The sequence below is a fragment of the Poromitra crassiceps genome, assembly GCF_964638095.1.
Source record: "Poromitra crassiceps genome assembly, chromosome: 5".
Taxonomy (NCBI): Eukaryota; Metazoa; Chordata; class Actinopteri; order Beryciformes; family Melamphaidae; genus Poromitra; species Poromitra crassiceps.
In genome coordinates, this window is record NC_139642.1 from 16,592,827 (window position 1) to 16,612,445 (window position 19,619).

At 50.7% G+C, this 19,619-nt stretch overlaps 1 protein-coding gene across 1 annotated transcript in view; it reads left to right on the top strand.

Moving 5' to 3' along the window:
- LOC310776342 (uncharacterized protein) overlaps positions 1-19,619 on the top strand; it is a 35,071-nt gene that overhangs the window by 10,395 nt on the left and 5,057 nt on the right. The window contains 11 exon segments of the mRNA XM_083636538.1: positions 2,669-2,688; positions 4,130-4,258; positions 5,797-5,916; positions 6,260-6,644; positions 7,174-7,749; positions 7,858-9,075; positions 10,412-10,958; positions 11,540-12,127; positions 16,773-17,223; positions 17,657-17,901; positions 17,903-19,420. Of these exon segments, the coding sequence (XP_083492664.1) occupies positions 2,669-2,688; positions 4,130-4,258; positions 5,797-5,916; positions 6,260-6,644; positions 7,174-7,749; positions 7,858-9,075; positions 10,412-10,958; positions 11,540-12,127; positions 16,773-17,223; positions 17,657-17,901; positions 17,903-19,420 (5,797 nt within the window).

Here is a 19,619-nt window from a genome sequence, read left to right on the forward strand (position 1 = left end):
AAGTAAGGTATTTCCCAACATTTGATTAAGAAAATGTGCTGGAAATTATAGCAAATTCCCCCGAAACATTTTTCGCAAGGCAAAAATAAAAGCCTTTCCGGGAAAAAAGTAAATGTCCTACCCTGGTGTGCAGTTCTGCTCTAAACAGAGACACCTTCACTCCATCCATACACATGGTAATGATGTGTCATGTAAGGATGTAACGATAACTGCTTTGAATGATAACCGTGATAAAATTCCTTACGATAACCGTACCGTTTGAAATTTTCATTATCATTAAAACTGTGGTACCGTGATTACTGTGGTACCGTGATTATAGTGCTTTGAAAAACATGGTAAATACTGTCCATCATCAACCAAAGTTGGCAACAGTCTCCCAGATGCAGACGTGCAGCCTTGGAGAAATTACATTACATTACATGATGTCATTTGGCAGACGCTTTTATCCAAAGCGACTTACAATAACACATTTTTCTCAGCAATAGAGCAATCAACTATGCAACACAGTCTATGACAACTACAACATCTGAAGGAATAGTGGTAAAGTTACGTTATATATATTTTTTTTCTTTTTTTAAGAGAGAGAAAGACGTTAGTTCAAGAAGGGCCCAGATGGAGCAGAAATGATTTCAGTGAGTGTATCAATCCTTTTGGGGTCTGAGTTTTCAATATAAAACCATTTCAGTGAGTCTCTCGGTACTTTTTGAACATTTTCAGCTATTTTTTAGGAATACCGTGATTATACGATAACCGTGATAATTTTGGTCACGATAATCGTGATGTGAAATTTTCATACCGTTGCATCTCTGTCATGATGTGTCATGATGATGACACGTGGTAAACTTGCATGGCACAATATTTGCTTGTGCATTTTGCGGTATTGCTAGTCCAAGATTATGTAACCTTATTACAAACCTTAAAGCAGCTACGAGCAACTTTTTCCATTGTTATTAAACAGTATAAATTTAATATCAATGCATCACATCTTACCTCTAATAGTCGACAAGACCAACGCAGAGTAGTCTCGCTTGAACCCCGAGTGAATAGGCCAGTGTAGTCTGTCTGTGGCCAGGGAAGATCAGGAAGTGAAATGAAACGGTTTGCAGCAGCCACTTCGGCCATAACCACAAAATAACTTCCAAAAAACCTGTTAGAATATAACGAGAGATGTTCGCGAGAGTATGCGTGGCTTTCACATTGTTTATGTTATGTTGCTATGCAGCGCGAACGCGGCAGGCAGGCAGCTGCGTTTCACTTCCGGGTTTCACTTCCGCGTTTCACTTCCGGGTAGCCGGGCCGCGGTAAGGAGAGAGAGAGAGAGAGCCCCCTGTTGACGCGAGTTTAGACAGACACAGACTTAAAAGGGAGCAATCTCCGATTCACACAGCTTTGGTCTCATCGACTATTAGAGGTAAGATGTGATGCATTGATATTAAATTTATACTGTTTAATAACAATCGAAAAAGTTGCTCGTAGCTGCTTTAAAGGGATTTTTTTTTTTGGATGTGGGTTAGTATGAGGTACTTGCTGACAGTCAGTAGACTACATGCAGTAGAATGCAGCCTGCGTGGTCCCAGTTTGGATAAATGGAGACCGGCCTCGTCAGACAAGTAGAGCTGTCTGCTGAGTGTGAACAGGGTCACGAGCAAAAACATTAAAAACAAAAGAAGAAGAAAACGTAAAATGCGTCACCTGGTGTAATCCAAGTCTCCAGAAGCCCTGAGATGCCAAGTTGACTTGGAAACACATCATTTACACCCTGTTTTTAGCTGAAATCTGCACTGTAGCCAAGTGCTCGAGGAAGAATTCAAGCACTTCCAGCTGCACATAAGGCTATATTTCATTGAAGGTTGTGGTACTGGACATAGGCCCTGCCTGTTCAGTCAGGTTGTAGTACTGGACATAGTGCTGCCTGTTCAGTCAGGTTGTAGTACTGGACATAGTGCTGCCTGTTCAGTCAGGTTGTAGTACTGGACATAGTGCTGCCTGTTCAGTCAGGTTGTGGTACTGGACATACTGGACTGTTCAGTCAGGTTGTGGTACTGGACATAGTGCTGCCTGTTCAGTCAGGTTGTAGTACTGGACATAGTGCTGCCTGTTCAGTCAGGTTGTAGTACTGGACATAGTGCTGCCTGTTCAGTCAGGTTGTGGTACTGGACATACTGGACTGTTCAGTCAGGTTGTGGTACTGGACATACTGGACTGTTCAGTCAGGTTGTGGTACTGGACATACTGGACTGTTCAGTCAGGTTGTGGTACTGGACATAGTGCTGCCTGTTCAGTCAGGTTGTGGTACTGGACATACTGGACTGTTTGTCCGCTCTCTGGGAAACGGATGGATGCAGTGTGGAGGCTGTCCTGATCCCAGCCTGTCAGAACATCAGCCTGTCAGAACAGAACCAGCCTGTCAGAACAGAACCAGCCTGTCAGAACATCAGCCTGTCAGAACAGAACCAGCCTGTCAGAACAGAACCAGCCTGTCAGAACATCAGCCTGTCAGAACATCCATCTGACTAGAAAAACAACACATAAGAACCAGTTACAGATGGAGCATGTTTGTTAAGCCAAGCGGTAAAATGCCTGAGAGACATCTTGATAACATCTCTCTCTCTCTCTCTCTCTCTCTCTCTCTCTCTCTCTCTCTCTCTCTCTCTCTCTCACAATCCAGGGAATCCAGTAGCATTAAAGGTAAGACAAGCTTTCAACACTTTAACGCTACGCTGACTATGAACAGAGAGAGAGAGAGAGGCAGAGAGCGAGAGAGAGAGAGGCAGAGAGAGAGAGAGAGAGAGACTTCATGGGAAAAGCTTTGATGTGGGGGTGAACTGTGCGGTGTGGTTTTTTAAATCCTTGTTGAAAGAAGCGAGGAGAGAGACAGCTTCTGTAGAGCAAAGACAACCTGCAACCCTCAGGTTGGCAGGCAGGGAATCTGTGAAAAGCATGTATAAATCACATCGCTGACATCACACACCAAGGCTAAAGACTTAAAGGAACACTCTGCCCATTTTCAACCAGCTTTGTATCATTAGAACATCAGTAGTATATCAGGAAACTGTAAACTGTTTTGAAGTCTGTCATGTAATTTGACAGTTATTGAGTGTTAAAGTGTGGACCAGTGACATCACTGGTCCACACTAACTCAAATTAATAACTCATTAACTCAAATCAACTCTCAATAACTGTCAAACTAGATGAATGATGAATAGTTTGACAGTTATTGAGAGTTGATTTGAGTTAATGAGTTATTAATTTGAGTTAGTGTGGACCAGTGATGTCACTGGTCCACACTTGAACATTCAATAACTGTCAAATTAAATGACAGACTTCAAAACCGTTTACAGTTTTCTGATATACTACTGATGTTCTAATGATACAAAGCTGGTTGAAAATGGGCGGAGTGTTCCTTTAAGATAATGTTCAATTTAACGAACAAACCTAATTTATTACATTGCCACAAAATGGTACAGAACTCGGTACAAATAGCTCAATGAGTTTTGTAGCAACTATCCAATTGAGGAATGAATTCGTTAATTCATTACAAATATGTTTAAATGTAACTTAAATTCTTTGATTCCAGAGAATGGAGTTGAGTTTGCGACAGGAGTCAACACCAATTCCGTTAGAATAGTAGAATACATTTTCTGAATAGTCGTTTTGCTGGTCAGAAACGTTGTATAGTAAAACATTTATGACTTGATTTAGACAGAATGTTGGGACTGTAGCTGCTGCGAGAGAGAGCAGTGCTCCGCAGAGGGAGGGGGCTGTGTGTGTGTGTGTGTGTGTGTGTGTGTGTGTGTGTGACAGGACATAGCGAGGCGCATGAAACATTTGTGCTGCCCCCCCACACACACACATGGAGCAGGAGGGGGGGGGGGGGGTTGCAGACCTCTAGGCCAGTGGTTCTCAAAGTTGTTTGGCTTCAGTACCCCATTTCCCTGGTTTCTGAATCAATTACAACATTTTGCTTAGAAAACGGCAAGAGAAAACTATCGCATATGATGCAATGAATGAACGATAACCCACCTTTTGAAGAATATAACAAAATAAGAAATGGAGTGATTAAAATAGTAGCAGTTAGTGCCTCCATTTATGTTCATGATTTCTTCTTACATGTGGTTGTGTTTTGCAGGCGGGCAGTGAGGGTGAGCTGTGTCCAGCAGACAGCCTCCTGAGCTCGGCTGACAGCAGCAGCACTCTGGCCTCCACAGTGATCGAGGTGGAGGGTGACCACCCTCACACACCACCACCACACCATGAGGTATCTACTGACCGCACCCACACACCACCACCACACCACGAGGTATCTACTGACCACACCCTCACACCACCACCACACCACGAGGTATCTACTGACCACACCCTCACACCACCACCACACCACGAGGTATCTACTGACCACACCCTCACACCACCACCACACCACGAGGTATCTACTGACCACACCCACACACCACCACCACACCATGAGGTATCTACTGACCACACCCTCACACCACCACCGCACCACGAGGTATCTACTGACCACACCCACACACCACCACACCACGAGGTATCTACTGACCACACCACCACACCACGAAGTATCTACTGACCACACCCTCACACCACCACACCACGAGGCATCTACTGACCACACCCTCACACCACGAGGTATCTACTGACCGCACCCTCACACCACCACCACACCACGAGGTATCTACTGACCACACCCACACACCACCACCACACCACAAGGTATCTACTGACCACACCCTCACACCACCACCACACCACGAGGTATCTACTGACCGCACCCACACACCACCACCACACCACGAGGTATCTACTGACCGCACCCACACACCACCACCACACCATGAGGTATCTACTGACCACACCCTCACACCACCACCACACCACGAGGTATCTACTGACCACACCACGAGGTATCTACTGACTGCACCCACACACCACCACACCATGAGGTATCTACTGACTGCACCCACACACCACCACACCATGAGGTATCTACTGACCGCACCCACACATCACCACACCACGAGGTATCTACTGACCGCACCCACACACCACCACACCACGAGGTATCTACTGACCGCACCCACACACCACCACACCACGAGGGATCTACTCACCGCACCTACACACCACCACACCACAAGGTATCTATAGACGGCACCCACACACCACCACCACACCATGAGGTATCTACTGACCGCACCCACACACCACCACACCACGAGGTATCTACTGACTGCACCCACACACCACCACACCACGAGCTATCTACTGACCGCACCCACACACCACCACACCACGAGGTATCTACTGACTGCACCCACACACCACCACACCAAGAGGTATCTACTGACTGCACCCACACACCACCACACCACGAGGTATCTACTGACTGCACCCACACACCACCACACCACGAGGTATCTACTGACTGCACCCACACACCGCCACACCACGAGGTATCTACTGACCGCACCCACACACCACCACACCACGAGGTATCTACTGACTGCACCCACACACCACCACACCATGAGGTATCTACTGACTGCACCCACACACCACCACACCACAAGGTATCTGACCGCACCCACACACCACGAGGCATCTACTGACCGCATCCACACACCACCACACCACGAGGTATCTGACCGCACCCACACACCACGAGGCATCTACTGACCGCACCGGCGCACCCACACGCCACCATTATATTCTAATATCCTAATCTAATTATGTTCTTCTGTTCCATTCTATTCTACTTCTCTTCTACTCTGTCAGGAGGAAGAGGAGGAGGACGAGGAGCTGCCCCCGCTCAGCCCGCCCCCAACCCTCTCCATCACAGAGGAGATCCTGCAGCTCATCAACCAGAGCCGAGCCAGAGAGGGCCTGACCCACATGGTACAGCACCACATTCTACTGACCCACATGGTACAGCACCACATTCTACTGACCCACATGGTACAGCACCACATTCTACTGACCCACATGGTACAGCACCACATTCTACTGACCCACATGGTACAGCACCACATTCTACTGACCCACATGGTACAGCACCACATTCTACTGACCCACATGGTACAGCACCACATTCTACTCCACTCTACTCGACTGTGATGCGGGTATCACAGCAGTAATGCTCATTACAGCTAACAACAGAACCCAGTACGCTGAGTAAATACACAGAGTGAATACTTCAATCAAGGATTTCATACATTTGCATCTGTCTCTTTTTTTCCAGGAACACACCCTGGATCCGCCTAATCAGAGCCCGCCTCCATCCGACCAGACCAACTTCACCTGCCCGCTGCCGCCGGAGGCCTGCCCGCCCAGCCCGGAGCAGGGCCCCGCAGAGCAACTGGACCGAGACGGCGCCAAGATGGAGGGCGACGGCCCCCCGCAGAGCCAGACCACTGCCTCTGCAGAGGAAGAGGAAGAGGAGAGTCTAGAAAAGCAGAGAACTCCAAACATCCAAGAAATGTTCGACGAGACAATCGTAGTGGAAAAGGGAGAGGAGACGGACAGAGAGGCAGAAGGGACAGAGGAAGACCCCACCCCGACACCCCCTCTCCTCACCTCCATCCCCGTGGAGACAGAGAGGGAGCAAGGCGAAGGTTCTGATCAAGGTTATTATAGTTAATTTAATTTATTTATGTATTTATTTTCACTTTGACTTTTTTTAATTCATTTTTAAAGCAGGTTTGCTAGTTTAGTTTAGTTTCTATTTGATAAATGCTTAGTTTTAATGTAGTTTATATTAGTTTCAGTGTTAGTTTTAGTCTTTTTTTGTAATATAGGCTATTTGTCAGGGGCAAGATTCAAAAAAGTCAGAAAAGGTATAGTGTAATAAAAACTCAACAAAACATCATACCATTTAAAAACTTACACCAAAATATAGGCTTATGTATGAAGGAAATTTACAAAGATGAAAACTAAAGGCATTCCCTCCATAATTGTATTCTTTATGTAATTGTAATGTTTATTTTACAGTAGTTAGTTTGTAAACAGACAATACAGTCTCAGTTAATTATCATTTTGTTGTAAGGCCTCTTTTCATTGTTTTTGTTTCAGTTAACAAAAATGTTGTTTCCCACCTAGTTTTCGTTATTTTGCTTTGGTTTTAACGAAATGACCTGGGTTTTGATGTGCCCACAGTGGAGGGAACCGTAGAGCCCGTCCCCATCCCGGGCCCAGACCTCCAGAGCCCCGCGCCCCCCACTCGCGGCTCCCACCTCACCAAGAGCGACAAGAAGATCATCGAGAAGATCAGGAGCTACTACGAGGCAGCCGCCGAGGCCGAGGAGCAGGAGGAGCGGGAGGAAGGACAGGGAGGAGGAGAGGAGGAGGTGGCAGCGTCCAGGAGACGCAACAGCTTCTCCCAAATCCCCTCGGGACTGGTGAAGGAGTCTGTGTCTCGCTTTGATGTGTGTGGACACCAGGGCGAGCCAGAGAGCGGGCAGGCCGAATGTGCAATGGTTGAAATGATGAATAGAGATGTAGATAGAGAGGTAGAGCCCTGTTCCACCTCTCCTTCCTTACTCGCAGTGGATGGACAGAATGACGGACAGGCTGATAAATCCATGGATGGAGAAGCAGAGGGACAAACCAGCCCAGTGGAGTCCACAACCTCTACCGTAACGCAGGGCAGTGAGAGTGAAAACCAAGTTGGTCAGAACCTGCAGTCAAACCAAAGTCGGCCCGTGGGAGAAGAGATTGAGATTTTGGACCAAAGTGCAGAGGTGTGCACGGAGGAGGAGGTGGAGGAGAGAGAGGAGGACGGATGTGAGGAGAGAGATGAGGAGAGACCTGTTCCTCGAGCTGATGTGGGAACTCCATCAGTGTGTACCGAACAAGAGGAGGGACCATCCCTCACTAAAGAGGACGAACTCAGGGATGAAACCAGCAAAAGTAACCAACCTGCTGTGAATGGGCATGGACCGACCCACACAGGCCCGGCAGAACACAAAGGAAGCCCCAAAGAACCTACTATTGCTCTGCCACAAACTGACCGAGATCTGACGATCGAGACCAAAACCCAGTCCAGTTGGACCAGGACCAAAAGCAAAGACCTGGCAACCTCCAGTGGGAGCCTTGAGGGCTTTCCCAGTCAGATCAAAGTGGGTCGGTGGTCCCGCCACTCCAGGATCGTCTCTGCTAACCGGGCCTTGTTCGAGGGCACCGGACCGGACTTCGCCGGTATCGGGCTGTTCGAGGTGGGACCGGTGGTGGACCCGGCACTGATGGAGAACTCGGAGCGGATTCTGAGTAAGGTCCAAACCCTGGCCCAGATGTACAGCGCCAAAGCCGGAACCATGAAGGTCCCGCTACATCAGAAACGGGGCTGCGTGGGTCGAACCCAAACCTGGGCTTCGGCTAGGCCGGACGCACCGACTCTGAACCAAATTAAAAGCCAGGTGCAGTACCAGACTCAGACACAGACCCAAACTAAGTACCGGCAACAAACGCTGTACGAGAACCAAGCAAGCAAGATGGAAACCAGGAAGCAGGCAACAACGCTCACAGAGACCAAAGTGTATCAGACCCAAATGAGTGCGGAGGCAAAGCGTCAATCAAAAACCTACACACAGACCAAATCTGAAACCCAAACACAGAGCAGGCAGCAAGCGCAGATCCAATCCAAAAGCCAGATGTGGAGTCAGACGCAGACACAGTACCAAAGCCAGACCCAGACAAAGGCTTACAGCCAGTACCAGAGCCAAACCAGCAGCCAGTACCAGACCCAACCCAGCAGCCAGTACCAGACCCAAACCAGCAGCCAGTACCAGACCCAAACCAGCAGCCAGTACCAGACCCAAACCAACAGCCAGTACCAGACCCAAACGAGCAGCGAGTACCAGACCCAACCCAGCAGCCAGTACCAGACCCGAACCAGCAGCCAGTACCAGACCCAACCCAGCAGCCAGTACCAGACCCAACCCGGCAGCCAGTACCAGACCCAACCCAGCAGCCAGTACCGGCCCCAGGATGAGCAGAGGATCCCAGAGGAGGAGAAGAAGGAAGAGAGGACGATACACAGAGCAGAGAGCGTGAGGAATGGTAGGTTGCTTTTCTAACAGAGGGACAACCTACCAGGGAGCCTCTGGTTTGCCTCAGGGTGTCGGGGGTTTGTTTTGCAATCATACCTTAATCTCTTCTACTGTATTCACCTTATTCACCACGCCCACTTTTTCTCTCTTCCGCGTTTGACGCAACGTGTTTGTTCTTCCGGGTTCAGCGCTAGTTGGCGGCCATTTTCAAAATAAAACGTCAGTATGAATGAAGTTTGGCAACATTCAGAATTAAGCTACACTGCGGCCAACTTCAGTGACATGTTCAAAGCGTTACTGCTGCGATGAGCCGATGGCTGTACCCGGTCGGCATTTAACGTTAGTTACAAAAGCACGTCGACAGTGTTTTCTCACTGCCAGTAGCCTAACTACAGTAGGGTTTGACAGATAGCTAGTCCGACCGGTGTCAGCACAGTCAGCGCTCCCGGTCCTCGCTGCTCGTTAAAGATTTCCAATAGGCGTTATTCTGATAAACTGGTCACATATATGTTACGTTCTCACCCGACAAATATTAAAACTTTAAAACAGTTTTGGGTTGTTTTTTTTGCTTGAAAACAGCTTTTTGGCAAGTCTAAATGACTGCGGTAGGCGTACTCTACTTCCGTGTTTAAAACCGGAAAGACGATTACGAAATGACGTCATGCAGAAGCGTCCTTGTATGGGCAAAGAATAAGGTGAATAGCACAATATGTCTTTCTCAGGAAATACATCTGAAAAAGTGGGATCATCTTTGGGGTCTAAACTTTTAAATGTTATACATTCACAACAGCAGATGGCGCCAAATGAGTGTTCCCCTCAAGCGAGCCTAGTGTTGCTGAAGAATTCTGGGCAAAATCTCCACATTTGAGAGTAAACTGTTTCGACTTCCATGCAGCGAGAGCGCCCGCTAGGGGTTGGAACCCAATTTTGCAGGTTGGGTCTGTTGATTGGCTAATCTTCGGTTTCCGATGACGTCACCAAGAACCCCTTTCCCATCCGGAGTGATTGTAAGCCGCAGGGGCGCTCCCCAGCTGACGCCCAAGTTGAGACAATTTGCTTTTTTTTTTAATCCCAAGTAGAGGCGGATCTGCCAGAATTATGAGTTCCCCTTTAAACCAGCAGCCTACCTTTTTTAATCAATGTGTTTATTATCACTTTCGAATAAAATGATTTTTTTTCTTCTTTTTAATAAAAACAAGATTTGGTCTTCAAAAAGTCTTTTTCCAAATGAGTCTTGGAAAAAAAGGGGGTTGTGTTATATCGGGTCAATATGGTAAATACTGATGGTTCCATAATGATCCAGTGCTAATGTTTTACTAATGTGTTGCTGTGTTGTTTTCCTCCAGACCTCCAGGAGGCAGCGCTGGTCCCTTGTGAGCCTCTGCTGTTTGGTCATGTGCTGGTCAGAGAGCAACTCTCCCCTCCCTGCCACAACCAGACATCTGGATTCACCCTCTCCAGACCCAGGGACTTCATCTCTGCCCTATCCCAAGAACGACACTCCCTGACTCCCACCGAGGCCAGGGAGAATCTGCCCCTGTCCAAAGAACGACACTCCCTGACTCCCACCGAGCCCAGGGAGAATCTGCCCGCTTCACTGAGCGCTCAATTCTCCAGTCCGTCCCAAGATAAGAGCTACAGCCGTGTCCATACCCACTTCCCTTCCACGCCATCCTGGGATCAACTCAATGCTCTAGCCGAAGATCAGACCTCCAATCTGGGCTGCTCTTCCAGTGACGGCCCCCTGACGTCCAGCATGGATCATGGCTCCGCTCTGTTCAGGAGCTGCTGCCCTACCTTACCCACAGACGGAGGCTCGAGACTGGCATACAGCTCCACCAACAGTGCCCTGCCCTCCACGACCTGCGACCATCCACACGCAGCTTCCCAGAGGCCAGAGGAGGAAGCAGGAGGGGAGGAGGAGGAGGAGGAGGAGGAGGAGGAGGAGGAGGAGGAGGTGGTGAGTCATAACGGGGAGGTGCATTCAGATGCTGAGGAGACAGAGAAACCAGAGAGGTGAGTGGACTGTGTGTGTGTGTGTGTGTGTGTGTGTGTGTGTGTGTGTGTGTGTGTGTGTGTCTGTGTGTGTGTGTGTGTGTGTGTGTGTGTGTGTGTGTGTGTGTGTGTGTGTGTGTGTGTGTGTGTGTGTCTGTCTGTCTGTGTGTGTGTGTCTGTGTCTGTGTGTGTGTGTGTGTGCGTGTGAGAGAGAGAGAGAAAAGCCAGTGACTGATTCTCCTGGTTCTCTGCAGGCCAGACCTGGATGCTGGACGTCCCTTGTACTCAATCAGAGAAGACTCAACACCTGTAAGCAGCATCACCCAGTCAGCACACCGTGCACCAAACATCTCTGCTCACAACCCATCGCAATGGATGATTTGTGGAGATGAACAGGACAGATATATACAAGATGTAGCATTTGCGGAAGACATGCACGATATACAAGGACCGGCATACAAGTTTTCCCCCGGACTCAGAGATGGAGACGCAAACTCAGGTGAGGTGGTACTGATGGTAGTATCCACACAGACCCAGGCTCTAACAGAGAACCAGAGCTCCGTGGTGCTGGACCCAGGCCTGCCCGGAGACGAGGCCCAGAGGGAAGCACCTTACCCGGGGGAGGGAGGCGGCACGGCCCCGGGTGTCTGTGGAGGTCCGAAGAAAGTCGAACCCCAGAAAGGAGAGATTAAGCGGAACGGGACCGAGGGCAATGAGGTTGAGACCAAGACGTCTCTTCCAGGTTCAACGTCGATCTTTTCAGAAGAGCCACACGACGACGAATCCACATCAGCACTTCCACAACCTCCCACTCAGTCTCCGCACATGACCTTTGACCTCCCAGTGGCCGGTCAGATGGTCACTGAAGCCAGAGGGGGGGTGACGTCCAGCCCGTGGTCGTCGGTTCGCAGCCCGGACCTTAACCCCGCCCCATCCTGGCCCCTGTCGGTGCTGCCTATGGACTGTCTACCAACATTCACCAGCCAGAGGCCTGCTGACCTTCCTGCTGCTATGGGCAAACGGACTCTGTCTAACGCCTGGAATGCCATTAACACCACTGACCATAGGTATGTCTGGAGCAGGTTATTGTAACAAACACGACAGTCGTGTAATAATCAGCTGTACTTTCTGAAGGACAGCAGGTGACACTTTTACAGTAATACAGACTGTATGAAATAGAGAACAAATCATTGTTTTTAACTATTTTATTCTTATACAATCTTTAAATTCACACTTTGCTATATGAGCCTTTGCATAGCATTTTTATGGGTCATCATTTTGAAAATTGTTTTTGTTGTTTTGTTTTTATTTAACCTTTATTTATACAATACTCCAGTCTGCTGTGATATGTCAATAATGTGAGTCGGATCAGAACCCCCGACCCGCCCACATCCCCCCAGCCAGGGGGGGCAGACAGACAGACAGACAGACAGACAGGCAGACAGACAGGCAGACAGACAGACAGACAGACAGACAGGCAGGCAGGCAGGCAGACAGACAGGCAGACAGACAGGCAGACAGACAGACAGACAGACAGACAGACAGACAGACAGACAGGCAGACAGGCAGGCAGGCAGACAGACAGACAGACAGACAGGCAGACAGGCAGGCAGACAGACAGACAGACAGGCAGACAGGCAGGCAGGCAGGCAGACAGACAGACAGACAGGCAGACAGACAGACAGACAGACAGGCAGACAGACAGGCAGGCAGACAGACAGACAGACAGACAGGCAGGCAGACAGACAGGCAGGCAGACAGACAGACAGACAGGCAGACAGACAGACAGACAGACAGACAGACAGGCAGACAGACAGGCAGACAGACAGACAGACAGACAATCAAGACGTGTACTGTAGCAGCACATGCCCTCGGCCTATATACATGTAGCAGAGTGATTGATTACTGTAATAAAGGCCATGGCACACCAATCAAACATTCTCCAACAAACACCAACAAACACGAACAGACAATTGTCTGTAAATGTTGGCAGATGTTGGAGATTGTTTGAAAGCATGGCATGCATATTCAGCACAACAGTTGTTCTAATTTCAGCCAAATGGTGGCGGTAATGCAACAATAACTATGCCAACTGCCGTAAAACACCAAAGAAGAAGAGAAGCTGACCAAATAACTTACGTGTTTACTTCGACCTACACTGCTGATGCTGACAATAGTGCTGCACGATTTGGGGGAAAGGTGCGATTAGCGATTATGGTGGACAATATTGCGATTTGCGATTGTGATTGCGATATAATAAACAAATGGTATCTAGGGATGTTCCGGCATGAGTTTTTGACGATATGATAACCTTGGACAAAAATACGACGGTTTCACGTATCACAGACTAAAATACATGAAATATGTTACAATTTAAAATATATTAAAACTAAATAAATAAAACAATTTGAAATAAAATTATCTTTAGCCCGGCCGACACCGACTCCCTAATTTTTTTTTTCCCCCCGGAGCGCAGCGAGCGCATAATTCAGTGAGTCTGTCACAGTGATTAATAGGAAAATAATGAATTTGGCACCATAATGCCAAACCAGTTGTAATAAATTATAATAAAAGTTGCAGTCTCTTACCTTTGATGATTGGCGACTTATTCCAACAAACTGGAAACTCAGCTCGAACCGCTGAAACAATTGAAGAACTATTTACAAAATCCAAACATCTTATTTGGAGTGGTCATGGAGGAAGAGGATCGCGTCCACCGTGGACGGGTCCAGGGCTGTCCTCCTCTGGTCGATGGTTCTTCCAGCAGTGCTGAAATTGCGTTCACTGCTGCTGCTGCTCGCTGGGATGGCTAGGATGCCCCCAGCTCTCTTGGGTGCACTGGGCCCCAGCCTGTCATCTGCGGCTGCAGCATTTGCACCTGGTTCGGTGGCGGTGATGTCACGCAGTAGCCTGACTCCACCAGACTGGGCATTGTTCCACAAATTCACATGTGAAACAGAATATGAAGCAAACTCATCAATCTGGCAGCGTCAGGTTAAGGCTGGCTCACACTACAGGATTTTCGGGCCGATTTTTGCCCGATTCACCCCTCCCGAGAATCGGAGGAGAAATCTGGCCTGGCAGCTTGCCAAGCTTGGTCGGGCCCGACTTTCGGCACCGATTATCTTGTAGTGTGAGCTGTTTGCAGATCCAATCTTAACCCTCCCGATCTGCTCAAAGCCTCATCGGGGCCGTCCCGATCATATCAAACATGTTTGATATTTAGGACTGAAAATCTGCGCGAATACATCATTCTGCTGCTGCGGGAGACTCCCGTCATTATCGTTAATTGACGCGGCTCATTTGATGCGCTGCACTGCAGGTAATCAGATAGGCGACCAAATACCAACAGCACAGAACCATGAGTATTTGGGGGAAAATGTCACTAATTTATATCACAATGAATGACCAATGAATAAAAAGTTGTTATATCGATATCGTAGTTTTGAGGGGGTCATCCCTATGTTCCCCGGGTCCTATGTTCCCCGGGTCCTATGTTCCCCGTTTTTGTGGGACCGGGGAACATAGAAGCCGCAATGCCGACCTTAGGTTTAGGCGTGGGGGTGGGAGAGGTTAGGTTTTGGGTTAGGGTCTGGGGGAGGTTAGGTTTAGCCATGGGGGGAGGTTAGGTTTGGCGTGGGGGCTGGGAGAGGTTAGTGAAAAACGGGGAACATAGGACCCGGGGAACATAGGTACGCTCCCGTTTTGAGCCCCTACCAGTCAGAGGCTGTAATCCCCTGTCTTATCAGGCAGTGTGGGGGAAAAAGGCTTTGCTGCTGCGGGAAGCAATCCAGTCTATCCAAACTTTTGCCGATCTCATGACATGCAGCAGGGGAATATATTTTGGTAGCGCATGTGTTTGTGTTCTCACTTGTACAGACAATAGAGTCGCGTTGTTTACACGCATGCTAACTACCGTGAGATTCATTTGTTTGGCGAGACGGGCATGAAAATGAGGAAAGAGAGAGAGGTGAGGTGGGGGCGGAGCGCTTTGGTCACTGCTGGAACCCCAAAAACGAAACAGGTTCGGAGTATGGCCGGGCGTCAAGGTGATTATCCTGCCGATAATCTTAATAATATCCTGTAGTGCGTGGTGCGCCACATTTACAAATCTTGTAGTGTGTGCATGTTTGAGATTCTAGGGAAGATAATCTGGGAAGATTCTCCTGTAGTGCGTGTCACAGCCAGATTTCAAAATCGCCTAGGATTGTCAGAATCCTGTAGTCTGAGCCCAGCTTTAGTCACGCAGCTGACTCCGGGCAGAGCAGAGTGCATTGTCTGGGCGTGTTTCATTCGATGCCTTCAGGTGCTTTCATTAACGTAGTAAATTAGCTCAGGAGCTGATGATAGATATATTTGAAGGCAAAAACAAGTGACTGATTACGTTGACCGAGCCCGGCCGGAACCCGAACGCGACTTCAATGTTTATGTCCGAACCCGGCCCGCAAGTCGGGCCGGGTTCGGGTTCCGAGGCTGACGGGCCGGGTAGCCCTGCTCTAACACACACACACACACACACACACACAGGGCCGCCCAGAGAGATGGCAGTGCCCCTGGAAGGGTCCAGCCACTATGCCCCCCCCTCCCCCGCACGCGCTTTACTCATATCAACGCTGCAGCTTTCGGAGCTGACTGAAAAAAGTTTGTTAACAGATTATTATTTGGGTCTAAAGCCCTTGCCTGCTCCCGCTTTTTTTTGCCTTGCGATTTTGGCATCCTGACTTTTGTTTTGCTCCTGGCATTTTGCCATCACCGGTCTTGTTTTGTTTGCTATCACCTGACTGTGTTGTGTGTTACACCATAAATGGTCCCTCTAGCTGCTGCTGCCCCAAGCAAAATGGTCCGCCCCAAGCCTGCCTTGTTCTTCTTCTTCTTCTTTTGGCTTTCCGGCAGACTAGATGCCTTGCGGCACATTGCTGCCTCTCACTGCACTGGTCGGATGGGGGATTATATCAGAATGGCACTATTTTCCACAGGAGCACTCCTGCCCAAGCATGCCTTGTTACTGCTGCTGTGTTTTGTGTATTTGTTCGACTCCTTGCAAAAAATAAATTAGTTGCCGCGTTTTCAGGATGGGTGATATATTTTAGTGTTCATTTTTTTTTTTTTTTTTTTTTTTCCCTGCTTCCAATGCCCCCCCTAGTGGCGATGCCCCTGGAAGCTTACCCCTTTACCCCCCCTTATGGGCGGCCCTGCACACACACACACACACACACACACACACACACACACACACACACAAACAGAGCAGGGGGTGCCGGTTCAAATCAACAAACAAAACAACATACATTTGTGAAACAAACGGGTGCAAACCTGTGTTCTGAGCATGCTCTGTTGCGACAGTTTCGACTTCGGGTGCAAAACCGTCTGATTGGTCGAATCACACGAAATTCGGCACTGCACCCCGTCGGGTCCCCAGCAGCGCACCCGCTGAGTTCTAAACACTGTTTTGGTCTATAGCTAATTTCACCTTTCATAACAACTGCACGTTTTTTTTCATATAACTCACCAGTTAGAGGAAAATGGGGAAAATAGAAAAGACAATGTTTTGGGCGTGATTGACAGGTCGCCTGTCCAGTGAGCTACGGCTCTGGGAAAGCCCTGGACTCATGCTGTCTCGCACAAGCTGCCAAATAACCTCAAGATGGCGACGGCCACACTCCCATACTCATACCATGTTTTTCTCCTCTTTCTTCCTCTTCTCTCCCTCAGCTCCAGAGATGCGGACCACCAGGACCCAGGCTCCCTGAGCGCCCTGCCCAGCTTGGGCCTCTCCTCGGGGGACCCAGGCTCCCTGAGCGCCCTGCCCAGCTTGGGCCTCTCCTCGGGGGACCCAGGCTCCCTGAGCGCCCTGCCCAGCTTGGGCCTCTCCTCGGGGGACCCAGGCTCCCTGAGCGCCCTGCCCAACTCGGGCCTCTCCTCGTCTTCCAGACCCTCCTCGTCTGAGAGACCGCACCCCTCTGCCTTCAGGCCCAGCCTTAGACGCCGCTCCCCCTCACCTCCTGGCCATGCCTGCCCAGCTCTTCCCTGCTCCTCCCCCTTCAGGGCTGTTCCGCCGTCTGCTCCCACCCCCTCCTCCACTGGGGGAGTCACCTCCCCGCCCACCGGTCCCAGGCCTCCTCCCTGTTTCTCCCCTATGCCCTCCTCTGGAAGGAGCTCCTCCGTGAGAGCTGCTCCTCCCTCCTCTCCCGCCCCCTCCTCTGTGAGAGCTGCTCCTCCCTCCTCTCCCACCCCCTCCTCTGTGAGAGCTGCTCCTCCCTCCTCTCCCGCCCCCCTCCTCTGTGAGAGCTGCTCCTCCCTCCTCTCCCGCCCCCCTCCTCTGTGAGAGCTGCTCCTCCCTACTCCCCCTCCTCTGTGAGAGCTGCTCCTCCCTCCTCTCCCGCCCCCTCCTCTGTGAGAGCTGCTCCTCCCTCCTCTCCCGCCCCCCTCCTCTGTGAGAGCTGCTCCTCCCTCCTCCCCCTCCTCTGTGAGAGCTGCTCCTCCCTCCTCCCCCTCCTCTGTGAGAGCTGCTCCTCCCTCCTCCCCCTCCTCTGTGAGAGCTGCTCCTCCCTCCTCCCCCTCCTCTGTGAGAGCTGCTCCTCCCTCCTCCCCCCTCCTCTGTGAGAGCTGCTCCTCCCTCCACCCCCTCCTCTGTGAGAGCTGCTCCTCCCTGTTTCTCTCCACTGCCTTCCGGAAGGAGTTCATCCGTACGAGCTGTTCCTCCCTCCTCCCCCACGCCCTCCTCTGCGTTCACCAGGTCTTTAGCCGCTTCCTGTATCAGCCAGTCCATCACCCAGAGCATGGCCAAAAAGAACCCCGCCCGGCAACAAGCCCCACCCCTGACAATGGGAAACCAAGGCCCCCTCCTCCTCCTCCTCCTTACCCTCCGCCCACTTACGGCTGCGCTCCCCTTCGCCTAGTAAACTCCCTCCTAGCCAGCAGGGCTCCAGCGCGCCGGCGTATCCCCAGCTAGGGTGCACGAAAGATGGGTACCAACATCCACGGTGTCCCCGGTCCTCCTGCCCCTCTTCTTCTCCCTCCTCAGTGCAGTCACCTCCTCTCTATCCTCCCTATCGCTCCCAACGCTCTGCCTCCCCCTCCACGAGTCACTCCCAACGCTCTGCCTCCCCCTCCACGAGTCACTCCCAACGCTCTGCCTCCCCCTCCACGAGTCACTCCCAACGCTCTGCCTCCCCCTCCACGAGTCACTCCCAACGCTCTGCCTCCCCCTCCACGAGTCACTCCCAACGCTCTGCCTCCCCCTCCACGAGTCACTCCCAACGCTCTGCCTCCCCCTCCACGAGTCACTCCCAACGCTCTGCCTCCCCCTCCACGAGTCACTCCCAACGCTCTGCCTCCCCCTCCACGAGTCACTCCCAACGCTCTGCCTCCCCCTCCACGAGTCACTCCCATTATCAGCCCAATAACAACAACAACAACAACAACAACAACAACAACAACGTTAACGGTAGCCTAGCCAGTTACGCCGCTGCAATCAATGGTAGCCTGGTTCACGGGAGTTGGTCGGCGAGTCAGCAGAAGGCGCCGCTCGCTAACGGTGGTGCTAGCGCCGCAGCTGCCGCACAGCAATCCCACGATCCTCTCTGGTCGGGGTCTCACAACCGCGTGGCGCGGCCTTTCTCCGCGTCCGAGCCCAGCTCACGAGTCCAGTCCCCCTCTCCTTCTCCGGCCTCGTTCAGCCGCCTCTGCTCCCCCCCTCCACAGCATAACTACACCTCTCCCATGGCCAACAAACCTCCTCACCCGAGGAGCACGCGGGCAGGAGGCGCAAGCCCACATAATCCACTAGGCCTCACCTTGGAGCTGCCTTCCCAGGCCTCCTCGGTGAGCTCCGTGGCAGGGCCCTCCTCCTCGTGTCCGAGCCCTCGTATCCTCTCCCCGCCTCCTATCGGCGTGTCGGTCAACGTTTGGACGAATGACGTCGCCGCGCCTCAACCTCGAAACCTACGACTCAGCTACTCCTTGGCCTCGCCCACACAGGAGAATGCCTTGACCCCTTTCCCCTCCTACTCCTCTTCTCCTGTCGCCCTGCGAGGCTCCAGAGCCTGCTCCCCATCTGCTCCCTGTGCCCCTGCCTCGTCCTCCTGCTCCCAGAGCCCACGTAGGTCCAGAGGCAGCGGCCTGTCTTCCTCCTCCAGCCTGGCGGACAGGCCGCCCAGCCCGTCCTGGAGCAACCCCAGCGGACTGCGTCGATCGTGGGCAGAGAGCAGCCGGAGGTCCCTGGGCTTTGGGGGTGCCGGAGGGTCTTTTGACCTGCAGGAGTCCGGTCTGACCAGCCCCAGAGGAGGGTGGTCCTCGTACGGCGGCTCCCCGTCCTGCCTCAGCCCCCGGGCCGGCCTCCAGTCCCCATTCTCACCAAGGTTATTAGATGTATTTGTTTTCAATTTCACTTTAGTTTTCTTTTGTTTTTAAAGCACGTTTGCTAGTTTAGTTTTTTGAAAAGTTAGTTTTAAATTTAGTTTTAATTTTAATAATTAGTTTTTATTCGTTTCAGTGTTCATTTTAGTCTTTCTTGTAATATATTTCTTGTAGTATGTAATATTTGTCAGGGGCAAGATT